The sequence below is a fragment of the Malania oleifera genome, chromosome 7 (genome assembly GCF_029873635.1).
Source record: "Malania oleifera isolate guangnan ecotype guangnan chromosome 7, ASM2987363v1, whole genome shotgun sequence".
NCBI classification, from domain to species: Eukaryota; Viridiplantae; Streptophyta; class Magnoliopsida; order Santalales; family Ximeniaceae; genus Malania; species Malania oleifera.
Genome location: NC_080423.1, coordinates 25,354,997 through 25,371,877, shown reverse-complemented (window position 1 = coordinate 25,371,877; position 16,881 = coordinate 25,354,997). Strand labels below are relative to the sequence as shown.

The 16,881-nt window shown below is 35.8% G+C and overlaps 1 protein-coding gene across 1 annotated transcript; it reads right to left on the bottom strand.

Moving 5' to 3' along the window:
• Positions 1 to 4,601: 4,601 nt before the first annotated feature.
• Positions 4,602 to 6,136, bottom strand: LOC131160416 (HMG-Y-related protein A-like). The gene is made up of 2 exons (XM_058116080.1): positions 5,929 to 6,136; positions 4,602 to 5,322 (listed from the first exon to the last, which is right to left on the bottom strand). Exons 1-2 carry the CDS (start codon positions 5,977 to 5,979, stop codon positions 4,864 to 4,866), a joined length of 510 nt encoding a protein of 169 aa, XP_057972063.1. The 5' UTR covers positions 5,980 to 6,136; the 3' UTR covers positions 4,602 to 4,863.
• Positions 6,137 to 16,881: the final 10,745 nt, after the last annotated feature.

Below are 16,881 nucleotides of genomic sequence, written 5' to 3'. Positions count from 1 at the left end.
GACTAATTTAAACAATTCGCCGATTCATTACAGTATCATATCCCATTCAACATGTATACGTGTATGTAAAGCGAGTTTAACAATAAAAGCAAACATACACATGTGCAGTATCTTATTTAAATCAAATGTGTGCACGAGAATAATTTCGACATTAAATAAACATTCATACACATGCTGAAATTAAAGTGCAGGAATTTAAATAAAATAGAAAGAGCGACACCAGATTTGTTATCGAGGTTCGGCCAAACTAGCCTACATCCCCGCCTTGGGCTTACCCCCAAGGATTCCACTATACCTGCTCACTTAACCAGGTGGAGCAAAAGCCTTTTACATCCTCTCCTTACGGGGCGAGGAAAACCCCAGCTTAATTATTAGGCTGAGCCAAACTAGTTTCGCTTGCGGGGCTGAGACTCCCCAGTTCAATTAATGGACTAAATCGAACTGTTACAGTAAAATCATTTTGTACATAAAATATGCTTCTGAAATACAAGTAGAGATGTACAACATTAAAATCTAATATGCATTCTCATATGATTTTGAAATGAAGCTCATGTAGAGTATGGGTTTTCTCTCAAAATATTTTTCAAGTAAAACTTGAGAGTTTGGAAAATGATTGACCTTTATAAAATAGAAGGAGAAGCCTCTCAAGCAAGTATATATTAAATTGATATATGCTCAAGGCTCCCTCTTATATAACCCAAAGAAATTATCCAACAAATGTATGTCAAAATAAGAGTAGGAGAATATTAGGGTTTTCTTCAAAATGATTGACCTTAGTAAAATTAATCCCAAGAAGGCATTCAAGCAAAATATATGAGTAACAATATTAGCCCAAGCCTTCAAGACATTATTCACAATGAATTTCTCCAAAAAATATTTTTCCAAATAAAAGAATATGGGAGAAATTTAATCTTTGAAAACATGAAAAATAGAAAGGCCTTCAAGCAATATACATATAGAGAATGCTATATGCTCAAGCCTCTTCAAATATAACCCCAAAAATATTTTCTCTAAAAATGGTTTTCAAAAGAAGACAATGGGAGACATTTTAATCTTTAAAAATATATCACAAATGAAAGAAGAAGACCATCAAGCAATATATATGTATATGATATATACTCATGCCTCTTCACATAAAACTCCCAAAAATATTTTCTCCCAAAATGATTTTCAAATAAAAGAAGAGTAGGAGAAAAATGAGAATTTAAAGAACAAATGGGGTATAGAAGTGTGGGAGAATTAAAGAATGATAAACTAATTTAACAAAGGGATTCTCCAACAATTTCAAGTGTTTTGGGGTTGTATTTATAGGCAAAAACCCCTTGTGACCTTAAAATATATTTTTATTTTGAAAACTAGCCATTTTTTTTGGCCGTTGGGACACTTTCCCGAGAAGGTCGGTCGATCAGGCTCAAGGTACGGTCGACCGCGGCTGAAATCAACGAGTTTCGGTCGACCGTAGTGAAGGCTCGGTCAACCGGCCTCTACTTTTCTGCGCAGATACTGTTCAGTGTTTTGGCCATAACTTTTCCTATACAACTTCAAATTGGATGTTCTTGATACCAATAGAAAGGTAAGAGAAAATTCCACAACTTTCATGTTAAACACATTTTAAGATAATGACTTTTGGCTTGAGAAAAATGTCCATCAATGAGATGGAAGAAACATGAAGGGAGTTTTTCTCTTACGGACATGTTTCAGTGTTTTGGCCATAACTTTTTCTGTGTAACTCCAATTTGGACGTTCCTGGTATCAAACTCAAGCTATGGTGTAACTCCAATTTGGACGTTCCTGGTATCAAACTCAAGCTATGGTAAAATTCCACAATTTTCATGTTGAACATGGTTTGATATGAGATCGAATTGAGTAAGAAAATTGTTTATTTCTAACATTTGGTCGACTGGCTGGTTGACCAACCCCTTTGAAAAATTTAGTTTTTGCCTTCTTTTAACTTTAAAACCATTTAAAAACTTTTGTATAAGTTAGGCATTTATGAAAAAAGTTTTTTATGTTATTTGGAGGTCCTATGGTCAATCTAAGGTCAGGTAGAGCTTCAAATTTAAATCATGTAAGATGCATGCATATTCAACCCTAATTACTATTACAACCCAGAAAATAAATAAAGTCTTCGTGTCTTCTGCTCCTCAATGCTCCATGAAATATGCCGATTGGTGTTCTTCTCAGTGCTCTTTACGACTTCCATTTTGCATTCATCACTTGTGCTTACAGAAATATAAACCTGTTCACACTCAGTTACACAAGTGGGATACTGTGGTTTGTCATTATCAAAACAGGGATCGGACTCAAAAAGTCAACACAAACTGAGCAATCTAGTCGACCGAAACTCTCGAGTTGCTCGAATTTTACCGAGATTAAAACGAGGTTATTTTTTATTAACCATACTTAAAACTTTTTTAGAAATACCAAATGAGCCCCCAACGGTTATATTTTTATGAATGTCTATAAATACCAGTTTATTTGGAAAGATTAAGCATGAATTAACAAATATTATTAGCCAAAACTCTTTAAATTTCAAAATCCTTATTTTATCACATACAAGCCATAAATCTATCTCTTACTCATCCTACTTACTAAAATCCTTTGGTAAGAGTATTATTGAGATTGTTTATATTGGCTCACACTCTCATTGCATTTGTTTGATATTGATTTTTTGAGAGTGAGCTTGAGAGTCCCCTTGTGATTTAATTCATAAGTTTTCAGTGGGAATACTCTCTAGAGCTTGTAAATCTTGTAGTATTGTTGCAAGTATTCAAAGGCTTGTTCTTGTGTTTTGTAAAATATTTTTTCAAACAAGTTTGATTTCAAATATCTCTTGTGCTAGAATTTTGAGAAAATTATCTTAGAGATATTTTGATTATATTCTCTAAAAAACTTTGAAACCCTACTTGTGGTTGAAATATATTTACATATTATTTTAAAAATAGATTAATAATACACTCTTACACTTGATTGATTATTGACATTACTTAAAGTGCTATTACACATTATTTGCACTGAGCTTACAGTTTCTATCTAGTTAATGCGCATTGGTTAATAGTGGTAAAAATCTGCTTGTTGGAGAAGCACATATCTTTGCACACAAAATTTGTATTTAATATCTGTTGTATTCCAGGCATGGCCTGAAGGGACGTTAATCTAATTCGTAAGGATTAGTAGAGCCTTTTCCATCCCGTAAAGAGAGTGTATAAAGGTTAAGATCAACCCTGGTATAATTTGACCTGGTTGTAACCGGTATCGCTCCATCCATTAGGTGAGCAATAATAGTAAGTCTCAAGCTTGCAAACTAAGGTAAGAACGTAGGTAGTATTAGCCGAACCCCGATAACATATCGTGCGTATTCTTTATATTTTCGCAATTTATTTTCTATACTTTTATTTTCAACACATGTATGTAATATGCCTGATTCATTATATACCATACGTGTGTTGATTAGGTTTTCGATTATATAGATAAACCTTAGGTTGTGTTATACTATTGCTGGAATTTGAAATGACTTAGGGAGAAAATTTTTAATACCCAATTCGCCCCCCTCGTGGGATTACATCAATTCCAACAATAGCCAATAATGTCTAATCCCTCAAATGGTCCAACTAATCTATATAAGGTGGAAAGACTTTCCTTTAGCTTCTATCCTCCAATTCATAAAAATTTTAATTAAATAAAATAAATAAATACAACTTAATTATATTAATTCAAAATATAAGCACCAAAATGAACTTCAATTGACAATTCAAGTGAATCATTCACCTCAAAACAGAAATTACTAAAGTCTCACTAAGCTTTCATGTGTCCCTTGATCTTTATTGAATTGAATGGCCACAGATCCATCTCAATCACTTGCACTTAATGGGCAATCTAATTGCAACGCTTTCTTCCTTTGCCATAACCGTTCAGTATACACAAAAGACAGCCTCTTGCAAGTTCAAAAATACCAAAAACTTAAGATCTGACCCTTCCCAAAAGAACAGAAAAGGAAAAGAGAACTGTAAAGATAAAAAAGCAATAGGCCAGATACTTCTTACTCCAAAAACATTTGAAATTTCATCCATACCCAAAAAAAGCTGCCAACCTAAAAAGAAGTGTGGCACAGGAAGGAACAGTGTAAGTATACCTCAACAGTAGCACAGATCTCAGCTTGGGAACTTCAATTATAACACCATTACACAAAGTAAAATTGATAAATATTTAATGGTTGTCAACCCCAGCATAGGCTCGCAATCAACCTTTTCCAGCCCACACATGAATGCAGATTGGATTAATAAGACTAGACAAATGGGGCCTGAGGGCCTCCATCATCGCCTTGCAAATAAGAACCCAAGGACATACAGCCAACAAAGATTTGTTAGGACTCTATTCTTGTCAACGATAAACCCTTGCACCACAATCTCTCTCTCTCTCTAGTTTGAACGAAACTTCGTGGTAATTCCTCAAAAAGCAGGCTAACCCAATTTGAAGAAATACCCATTTACAGAAAGACATCAATAAACTTTCTACGAAGTGAACTGAAGAAATTACCACCAAGATTAGAATCAAACATCTAGCATCCATGAAGAAGAAGATGATAACAGACCCATTAAAAATTGTCATCTGCTTTTCAAAGCAAAGAAAAGAAACTGCGTGCATTTATAGATCACAGGTAGACAATAGAGGGGAAGCGAGTCCCATTTCAGCAATTAGTCATCTCCTACGAAATTGAAACTTGGGGACTAAACAAGCTTCAACAGCTAAAGTACCTCACAATGTACACGAAACTACAAACACAATTCCCATTACAAAGTCGCAACAACCAATTCAGAGAGAGAGAGAAAGAGAGGAGTTAAAAAAGCAATACCACTAAAGGGTCTATTCTAAAGTCTCTTCTGCAGATGAAGGCTTCACCTTGGGAGGCCTTCCTCTGGGCCTCCCAGTCGACGTCTTCGTAGAGGATTCACCGTCGACGCGAGGTTTCTTCGGAGGCCGCCCACGGGGCTTCCCACTCTCCGACGGCCCGGACGCCGATGGGTCCTTTGGCGGGCGGCCTCGCGGCTTACCAGAGGAAAGAACCATGCCCGGCGGCATCGGGATCCTCGGCTTTGGTGGCCGGCCGCGGCCCCGCTTAGGCGGCGCATCTGGGTCGTACTTCATGTAGTTGTTCTTGAAGAATACCAGCTCTCCACTCTCCTTCATCTTGTTCAGGTGGTGCGAGAGCAGCGCCGAGTGGCCGGCTGGCAATTGACCATACTTGGACTCAATGTACCTGGATATCGACGATTTGTTCGACCCGTTTTCACTGTTGAGACCTTCAATGGCCGCCAAGATCATCTGAAAAATCCACATCTCAGTGTTCGTATAAATACCAAGAATCGTTTAAAGAATAGTGAAAAATCACCAAAACACACCGAAATTTAGATTCTGATGCCGATGATAGTTAAAAGAAAGAAAACGAGCTTTCTGGGGTTCTTTGGAAACGCATACATCATTCTAAAATGGAAAAGATTAACTCGAATCGAAGCATACTTTTGTTCATAAGTTGAAAAATGAGGGATACAAGAAAATGAGGGCTTGCTGGGTTCTTTAGAAATCACATTCCCTCTTCTTAGCAACGAAAATCATCAAAAAAAAATAAAATAAAGAACAAAGCAACCAAAATAAAGATTAATAACTAAAGCTCAAATCCAACAAGCTCATTTGTCATTCTTTCTTTCCCAAAAGAACTTGACATTGCAGTGAAGAAAATAAGTCTAAACCCATTCTTTCACGAAATATCACTAGCTGCATCAAAAATCAAAGACGAACGAGCTTAAGCATGCAAGTCAAGAAAATGGAATTCAGATAAAACAAAGCTCAATTCTCGTAAAAAGAATGAACAGCGTGAGTGAGAAGAAGAAGAAGGGTTTTCCCGCACTAGCCTAAAGAGCTCACTCTTACCTCAGGGTACGAAGGAAGTGATGGAGGCTTATTGACCTCTTCAGTCGCCATTCCCAGTTGCAGGGAGGGAGAGAGAGAGAGAGAGAGAGAGAGAGAGAGAGAGAGAGAGAAACTCGGATGATGTCCTGAGTCCCCACCTATCAGCGGCAACAAGTAGCAAAGTACACAAGCAACTGTAGTTATTTGGGGGAATAGGTATCAAGTACTCGAGGGAGGGTTTTAAGGGGACAATATATCAAGGGCTCGGAGGAAAAATGGACGGCTGAGGGTTTTGGGGTGGATGATGATCGTACGGCTGATGTTCTTTGCTAGGGACACGCGGATCAATGACGTGGCATCTCCTGGCTCCCTACTTTTCAGTGAAATTACCATAATGCCCCTACCTAGCTTGGGTTTCCGCAATTATCCCCTGGGCGCCTACCCACTCTAGATCACCCTAGAAAGTTTGAGGTCCGTTTGATTTCACCCTCCTTGTGGACCAATTGACCATAGAAGTCTCCTCGTACTACATAATCATAACCCCTGCGGCTGGGTTCCGTTTAGCGTCCACGTTTAATGAATTTAAGTAGTTAGGTTTGTTTAGCATGACCGATAAAAATTTGAGAAATGAAAACTAAAAATTAAAAATAAAATTTAAAAATCGGAAACTAGCCATTTATTTGATTAATATTTATAAAATTAATACAAAATAAAAAAACTATTTTTTCATATTTAAATCAAATAATATTATAAAAATATGATTAAAATAATAATATTACAAATAATACATATTAAAAAAAATACTATAATAAAAATAGAATTTATTATAATTATATTATTTAATTCTTATACTTTACTATAAAAATTTTATTGGACATGACAATTGAAAAATAGTGAAAGTAGTTTGTAATTGGTTTTATTATTATTATTTGAAATTTATATATATATATTTCTTTTAATTATACTTAAATTCATATGACCATTTAATTTTTTGACCACAGATTGCGAAAACAACTGAAAATCATAAAGTCTGGTTTTCAGTTTTTTTGATAAACAGCTGAAAGTCGACAATAGAAATAGAAAACTGACAACACAAACAAATACGTTTTTATAATTTATTTCTTTATTGTGGAAAAGCAGAAACAGAAAACTGAAAACAGTAACGATACCAAACATACCTTAAATTGACAATAAAGAGACGAGAATGTATTCATTGTGATTCTCTAAGTCATGTGAAGATCACCGATTTTCTTTAATAGGCAACAAATTATATTATCACGCTTCAAATGGAATGTGTACTTCTATTGGTACAGTTGGATTGTCACTTCTCTAAATAGGAAAGAAGAAATGATGGTAGATATAAATATATTTTTTTTTTCATAAGTCAAAGGATTTCTTTCTCTTTGTTTATTTTAAATTGTAAAATGAGATATTGTTTAGTCATTTTACTCTTTATTTTTTTCTTTCTGTTATATGAGTTATGAAGTTTAAATTTATTGCACTATAAATACGAAAAGATGGAAAACCTCTTCCATCAAAATACCAAACATCAAGTATTTTTGAAAATCTAACAAGGAAATGAGCTCATACCTGAATTTATAAAAACTCAAGAAATGTTGGATATGTTCTACATAAAGGGTCTCAAGAGACCATTTATATTTTATAATATAATTTTTTTATGACATACAAATAGATCCATTGGATTGTTGATTTTTTTTTTTCTAGAAATAATATTATTTCATTATAAATTATTTAAAAATTGTCTAGAATAAATTTTTTTCCCAAATTGATGTGTGCACAAAACTCGTAGACGGTCCAATGAGTTTTAAACAAATGTCGATACCTCATCCATTGCATGCACTTGTACTCTGGTGACCACTCCCGCTCTATTCACATTTATGGGTATCAATAATCTATACGGGCTTGCTATTGTGTATGCAAGTACATGGTATTGGAGCTTCACAACCCATCTTGCTAGTGTGCCTAGGTATACATTGCGAAGCTCCACAAGCCCACCCCCTGCACATATAGAGATGGGGCTTTATGCTACCATGTATAAGGAAATGGTTGCTCCTTACTATCAACTTGAGCTTTTGGTGTAGTGGTAGGCGCTAGATCCTAACAATTTTATCAGAGTGAAGTTGCAAGTTCAAGTACCCTAAGATGTGATAGGGGGAGACTATTGGCATTTATGAGGTGTCAGCAATTTTCCCGTTGACTCATTATCGTATATGCAAATACATGGTATCGATGCTTGACAGTCTATCCTCCTAGTGCGCCTGCTTATGCACTATGAAGCCCTTTAAGTCCACCCACAACACATATAGATGCAAGGCTTTTGTGTTGCCATATATATGGAAATGGTTGTTCCTAACTATCAGCTCGAGCTTTTGGCACAATGGTAGGCACTAGATCCCAACATAAGTCAATTAATATGTTGGACCCCACACATACACAAACCAAAGTTTATCATAGGATCATTGCCAAATTTCCTCATCCCTAATATCTTAGTAGATAATGAATATGACCAAGGTGTGCATACTTTAGGCACTACTTTAAAGGAATTTATAGATCATTGATTTATATACTCTTATATCATATGAAGGTGTGGTTGGGAAATCAGAAGACTATCACAAAATTCTTGGGTAGTTGGGATATCTTAAACCAAATTCTATCAAAGTGGATGCCTATGATATGCGCGTACAACCTCGATATCCAATTGAAAAGAAGGTGAAACAATATTCCCAAACACCCAAATTACACCATATTAGTATTCATATTTTGATCATTTGCAACATCAGTAAAGGGCTTGCTATAACCTATCTATTATGGACATAGGCTTCATAATTGAACCACATTAATAACAACCATGGTCATTGAATTTGTCACTTAAATTCGATTGGATCACTATACTTTAACTTTTGTAAATGAAATCATCAAAGGTCGTGAATTGATTCAATGTCAGAAAAAATGCAATGGATGCCAGGCACAGGAAACAAAATGCCTCATTGATGTCCCAGTTAACATCCCTCATGATCTAGTCAGCACCCACTAATACATGACTTAACATCTCCTTCACAACTAGAAGTAACCATAATCCACAAACTTCCATGCGAACAAACCTTAAACAAAGTCTTTTTTTTCTTTGTTCATTGAAAAAGCATTCAACAGATTCACATATTCACAACTATCAATATCGAAAGCTTACTACTCCTACTCCCAGCAATTCTATCTTTAGGCATTTCTTCTTCTTTAACACATAGATTTTCTTTATTTCCTTAACTTTAACCTTTTGATTGCCAATAGAGTTGGATAAATTGGAAACAACATCAGGAGAGGAAGATACATAACCTGAATCATTTTGATTGTAGCTACAAGAATATGATGACATCAAATTCATTGCTATAGAAGAGCTTGAACCCTAGTTGTTGATAATATTTTTAGTATTTTTAATTAGTATTATTTGTAATTTTATTATTTTAATCATATTTTTATAATATTATTTGATTGAAAGATGGAAATGACCATTTTTCAATTAAGTTTTTAATTTATATTACCTTTACAAATATTAACCAAATAGTTTGCTGATTTCTAATTTTTAGTTTTTGTTTTTGGTTTGCATTAACGTACTTTTTGATAGTGATACCAAACAACTCGTAACACTTTTATGTAATTGTTATTCTAAAATGACATTGTCTTATGTTTTTAATATGGAAATTGTTATGGGGTATAAGGAACTATTAACTCGATTAAGAAAATGGCGTGAAGGATCATGGTGAGTAGAGAGTTCATAGACCCACTTCATTTTATAGTAGAAAAGAGGTTGAAAAATAGGGTATCTTGTGAATCCTTCTAAAGTCGAAACATCGTTGCATCTCCCTTGATGTGACCTTACTTGTATGTGTTTCGTACACTCATGTGCAGATGACTTAGTGGTAGGTATGAGCCTCATTTGACTTCTCTCAAAGTACTCAACCTATTTTGTTCTTTATGTGACCTTATTTGCATGCATCTTGTACATTTGTGTGCAGCTAACTTAGTAGCAGGCACGCGGCCTCATTCAACATGCCTTAAAGTAATCAACCTATCTTGTTTTTGTCTTGACCTTATTTGTAGGAACCTAAACTCGGAAAATAAAAGAAAATAGATATAAAAGAGAGAAATAAAGGAAGAGAAAGGAAAAATTACAAAATTGGTTTGGCAGGATCCAAATCGTCGACGATTTTATAGAGCTTGGGAAAAATCATTGATGGTTTCAGTCAATAGGGGAGGATCAACTGCCAAACCGTCGACGGCTTTGTTTGGGCAATCGATGGTTTTCCTGCTGGTCTACTTACTTAAAGGCTAAGCAAGACATATTTTTCATAACTCAAACATTCCTCTCTCTCTCTCTCTCTCTCTCTCTCTCTCTCTCTCTCTCTCTCTCTCTCTCTTTTAAAAAAATACTTTTGGGACTCTCTCTCTCTCTACTCTCACTCTCTCATGACCCTCTCTCTCCCGTAGCCTCACCCGGAGCCCATGCGCGGTCTTTGATCATCTTTCCCTTCTCTCTAGGCTTGCTGGTTCACTTTCGGTGGTAGGATCGAAAAGCTAGGGTTTTCATTTTTGGAAAGTTAGCGGTCTATTTTTCAAAAACAGGTTAGGGGATTAAGTTAAGTCAGGTTTTTATTAAATTTGAACTGATTAAATTGGATCATATATATGTATACTTATGATTTCAAAGGTTATTTCGAAAACCGACTGTTCAAAATGGACTTTACGAATATAGGATATATGATACGGTATTTTGAATAATTGAATGGTGAAAAGCTTGGTTTTACTTTACAAACTTATATACTACGAGGTACTCCTTGGCTGTTTATCGAATTATATTCAAATACTGAAATTGTGTGGCAGGTGAATCTATATGGTTATTGTATAACCGAATTTGGGTATGGTTGTAAAAATATGTTGTAAAATGATGATTTACACGGGTTGTGAAAATACTAGAACTATTTGTGAAAAATACTGGAACTATTGGTGTAAAATACTAGATTTTGATACGACGGCTGCAAGCCGGGATTTATTTGATGGCTAAAAGTCAGGTTGAATTTGACTGCTGAGGGTTGGGTTTTTATGTGATGGTTGTATGCCGGATTTTTGAAATGGAAGGATTTATACGAAATGGGATGTATACAATAGTTTTTATTACTTAAATTGCATGATATGGTTTAAGAACCCTGAGGACCAGTTGTATTGCGAGCATGGTACCACTACTAGGGAATTATTTGGCCATGTGCGCCCACATTGTAGTGGAAATGTAGGGTGGTTTTAGCCCAATTGACTTGTGAAGGGTTGATGTACCTTTCATGGGTTTCGGATCAGGAAATGGTAAGGCAAACGAACCTGTAACGAGGTTGCAGATGCTTGCAGACGTACTCGTAGATCGTTACTTTGACTTAGTTTTGGTTGATCACCTAGGCTAAGTGCAGCCTTTGGGCCGCACAACCTGTCATGGGGGTTAAGCATGTCGTTTAGTCCCAAGGAGTGTCTTTTATGCATATTTGTTGATTTATGTAAATGGTGTTATTATTTATTGAATTGGTTTATACTGAGGAAGCAAATGCATATTTTTCAACTATAAAGGTGTGAGTACATGTATGTGAATTAAAATGCATGAATGCTTATAGCGAAGTAAAACTCTCCGTCCGAGGGCTTACTGAGTAAGGTGAATGCCCTGATAAGTATCAGCTGTAGCCTTACCCAATTAAAAGGCCAAGGTTACAAACAATATTAGAGTAAAGGGGCATTATATATATGAGCGTGTAATCTCCCCTATCCTTGGGAACTCTCAATTAAAAAGGCAAGGTTACAAACAATATCAGAGCAAAGGGATGTTATATGTATAGGCGTGTAATCTCACTTATCCTTGGGAACTCTCACTTAAATGTTTATGTGTGTGTAAATATAGTCTGCATGTGTTTTCTCAGTTGATGTTGATTTACAAGCAACAATATTTTGTTTACATTAAAACTCATGTTGGCCACACATTGATATTAACTTAATCTGCCTTATTGAGAAGCGTCTCACCCCAATATACAAATCATTTTTTAGGACCATCTCGAGATCGAGCTTAACAAGCTCTAGGGCAGGGTGATATGTTGGCTTTTTGAGTCAGATCTCTGTTTTGATGATAACGAAACACCAGTATCTTATGTGTGTATTTAGTATGTAAACATGCTTAAATTTCATCACACATAAGGAAAGGGAAAATGGAGGCCATAATAGAACTTAAAAGCTCACATTATCTGGCGTATTCCAAGAAGGCAGTAGAGCAAAGAGGAAGAAGAATACTTATGTTTTTAATTTGCAATGCATTTTGTTTTATATTTGGTCTATAATAATGCATGACATGCATGATGTGAATGATAAATTCAGATGACCATAGATTGAAATAGGGAATCGAACAAAGGCCATAAACTGACCCTAGGACACATGTTGGAATTGGTGTATTCCCAAGAGGGGGTGAATTGGGTATTTAAAAATTTATCCTAGGTTTGGTCCAAATTCCAAAAATAGTATTACACAAACCTAGGGTCTTTTTATATAATCATAAACCGAATCATTCACAATAATACTACACAAACATTCAAGTGCTGAAATGTAAAATGCAGAAATTAAAAACAGGCATTGAAAATGTTTTCGGGGTTTGGCCAATACTGCCTACGTCCCTGCCACAAGCTCACAAGTAAGAGGATTCCACTAAGGCTCACTTAACGGGTGGAGCGGCACCTAATACAATACTTTAACAGGATGGTGCACCTAGTTTTCGTAACCGGGTTAAAGCCAATACGGAATTTTTCACAAGCCAAGTCTCCCTCTTCCGTGTCTGGAATACAATAGATAATCAAATTTGTGTACAAACAAATATGCTTCTTACACTAAGCAGATATGTACCATTACGCTCAATCAATTTATGCACTCACATATGATAGGATATTAAGCTTAAGTGAGATTTTGTTAATCGATGTGTTGATTCTCAACAATATGTATGTCAATGTGTGTATGTGAGAGTAAGACTTTTGATTTCAAGATAATGTGCTTGTATTGTGCATAATCAAAAGGTCTCTATAACCCTTAAGCAAACATCACAATAATGATTTTCAAATGTAAAGCACAATAGAAAATAAGGTTAAGCTTGCTAAAAAATATTTTTGTCAAAGCACAAAACAAGCTTATGAATCTTGCAATGAGGATGCAAGATCATAAGCCAAGTAAGAGTTTTTCCTAATACAATATTTATGAATGAAATATTATGGGAAAAATCTTAAGCTACTCTCCAAAAATCAAAGCACAACCAAATACAAGTGAGGGGGAGTTTGAGCTTGTAGTATGAGTATGACAAAACAACCTCACTCAAAATAAATGGCTAGATGAATATAGGAAGTGAATTTTGGCAATATATTTGAAGAATTATGGGGGTATGAATGATTTTGGCCAAAATGATTTTTAGAGAAATTTGGCTAATCTCAAAACCCAAATTTACTCTTAATTTTACAAATGAGGAGGTATTTATAGAGTGGGGAAGAATTATAGTCGTTGGGGACATGCTAGGTATTTTGGAAAAAGATTAAGTGAGTTTAATTTAAAAATAACCCAGTTTAACTTTGGTAAAAATTAGACAACCCGAAAGGGTTGATCGACCACTTTTGAGGTTCGGTCGACCAGGTTGCTCAGTTCGGTCGACCAGGGTGTTTTTGAACTGCAGTGATGGTCGACCAGACATGAGGCGATTTTAGAACCTCTGAGGTTTGATCGACCGAGGTAAGTTCAGTTGACCGATGTTGGACGTTAGATTGACCGGGCCATTTTACAACTGTGAGTTTGGTCGATCAGGGCTTTGGGATTTCTCATGTGCTAGTTCGGTCGACTAGGGCGTTAATGCTTATTTTAAGGACAGTCGACCAACTGGTCAAACTATTGACCCTGTGGAAGTTCGGTCGACCAAAGTGCTTCTGTGTGTTGGGGTTCGGTTGATCGAACACACCAACTTTGTCCATTCAATTTCTAGCACCCTTTTAAAGACACCCCTAATCACATACTTGTTAATGCTAAGTTATAGGGGGCTTCTTTATGTAATGATTTGAAACCTATAGTCAGTCTATGGTCTTTTGAGCTTATCTGTCCTATTATGCATGCAATGCATTAATTATTACAGACCCTGAATAATATGAAATATAAATTACAAATAAACACTTTGGGTCTTCATTTTCTTTCAAGTCTGTGTGCGTGCACCATATGAAACTTCAAATTGATCCTGTATACAAACTTATCAACCATTAAATACCAATGTATTTGTCATAATAAAAATGGGATATGACCTATAAGGTCAACAATCTCCCCCATTTTTATGATGACAAATACCTTATGCAATAGTGGGTACAACCAAGAAAGGCTCCCCTTGAAATTATACATAAGAGAAATGTAAAGATTTGAAAAGTTCAAACACATTTTCTTAAGGTACCCAATTTTGCCTAACTTCTCCCCCTTTTGGCAATAGCAAAAAGGGCCATTATAAATTTAAGATTCATAGGCAAGACATTGAGTATGAATCATTTAAATATAAGATATGATTGAGAAGATTTTTAGAAATTTCAGTAGCATGCTGTTTGAAATTAGAGCATTTCCCAAAAATATCTGTATAACAATGACCTAATTGAGTTCAAATTTACAAGTTATCCACAACTAACAACTCAAACAGTCCAGTATGATGAAACAGAAAACATAAATATAACTATCAACATGCAAGAAATATGATAGCCATGCATTGCACCACATAAACAGACTCACAAAGAATAAAGAAAAGATGGATTTAAACTTCTTAGAGTCATATGTTTCTAAGTAAGTATAACATGATAGGAATTTTTGTTTAGATGCTCCCCTTTTCAATTTGAATGATAATTTAGATGGGGTGATCTACTTACACTAGTTAAATATGAAATTCATTTACCATGCCAAGTACAATCAATTATCTTAGCTCCTCTAAATATCTAATGATTACGCCAGGATGGAGTTTAATTTTAATTTTCACTCATCCTTTCAAAAGATTGTAACTTGTATTTTATCATAATCATCAGTGCACTTGTTTTTGTTTTGGGAAAAAAATTTTCAAAATTTTGGCAGCATGCCTTTGTAAATTGGACATTTTCCCATAAAAAACATAAACAAGCATTTTATAACTGAGTTAAAGCATGTGAGAACCTATAATCATCTACCAGCATGCAGTTCACATCCACTGCATCCGTCATGCAGAAGACATTTTAAATTAAGCATGCCACAAGGTAGCAATCAACAATCCATATGAATATGCCTTCCATCAAAAAATTTATATAAAAAAGAACAGAGAATAGCAACCATATATATATATATATATATAATAACATGATCATGGGGGAATTTTAATACACCATCCATGAAGAACTAATGCTCCCCCTCAAGCAATAACTACCGATAAATGTAAATAATTGCAAATGACCCAACTATTAGTAGAAAACAAATGGATAGTGGGTGAGAGTGTAGTGTAGTTAGTGAAAGAAAGGAAAGAACAATGTAAGTTGTTTATAGATACAGACTAGATAATAATAACAACAATAATAATCTCAGTTTCTATAGGGAGCTCTCTCAGTGTCTATACGCCATCCCCATCATCAAAATTGTCTCCTCCATCTGGGGCAAAGTCCATCTGCTCCCCATCTCTATCATCGTGTAGCTCATGAATGTGGTCATTTAGCTTATTGAAATTTACAGCCATGGCCCTCTCCAACTCCTTGTGCCTTTGCTCTGAAGAGATCGAAAACTCTCTAAACTCATCACGAAGAGCAGTGTATTGTGTGTGAGATGACGAGGCCATATTACTTAACCCCCTAATATCTGCTTGTATGGACTGAGTAATCTGAGACTGAGAATCTCTAAATTGACCAAAAGAATTAGCAAATCCTGTGATGGCTACCATCAAGTCAGCATTTGATGGCTGAGCAGGCTGTGATGGCATCTCTTATGGGACCTCCTTCTGATCTGCTGGTTTCCTAGTACCCGTGGGCAACCACATGTTGCCAACCAACTCATACCCCATCAACCTCAATGTAACTAATGAGAACATGTCTGCACTTCTCCTTCTCCTTAGCATGGCAAGGTTTGATCAGGTTACTTCCATCCTTAAGAATAGCCTGTTTAAGATCCCCCCATAGGGCATGATGATCCTACACCCAATAGTCTTGGCCATCGTCCATCTTATCATCAAACTAGGCAGGTCAAGTTTCTTTCTAGCGAATAGAAACCACATGATAAAGCAATTTAGAAAGGAAACATGCACTTGAGATCCTGCCTTAGGTAGAATATTGTATGTAATTAGATGGTGGACTACCTTGGCCTCTAAGGTGAAGGACCTATAGTTTGGAGGGTGATTGGGGTTTGCATGTGGGTCAGTCATAACTAAATTTGCAAACATCCCAATAGAAACTCCTGTTCATTTATGCAGGAGGTCATTGAATCAGGACACTCAAAGTCTCCCCACCCAATGTCAAGAACATGAGACAAATACTCAGCATAAAATTTGATATCGGTCTCCAAAACCTGGGAATAATATCCCTCCTCATCATTTCCTAGATTGACATAAAATAATCTAAAAAAAGTGGGATAGTGCCCACTAGGCTGATATGTCATGAGTGACTCTCACCCCTGAAATCTAAACATATCCATAATATTGCTAAAATTCTGCTCCATAAACGGAAGATCGAGGACCTTACCTAGTATGACCTCTTTGGGGCAGAACTCCCTCATGTATCTGATCTTAGCCTCTTCCGAAAGAAACTAGCTATCCTGAGTGTAGACTACCTTTTGGGAATCAACATGTTCATCTGGCCTAACCATGGAGGATGTTGGAAGGAATTTTGTTGCTGGAGTAAAGATCTAAGAGAAGGGCCGAAGAAACAAAGG

Excerpts from the sequence above, each read along its gene's own strand:
- LOC131160416 (XM_058116080.1), bottom strand. The coding sequence starts at position 5,979 with ATGGCGACTGAAGAGGTCAATAAGCCTCCATCACTTCCTTCGTACCCT. Across the intron at positions 5,323-5,928 it reads CACTTCCTTCGTACCCTGAG|ATGATCTTGGCGGCCATTGA; the intron begins GTAAGAGTGAGC and ends TGGATTTTTCAG.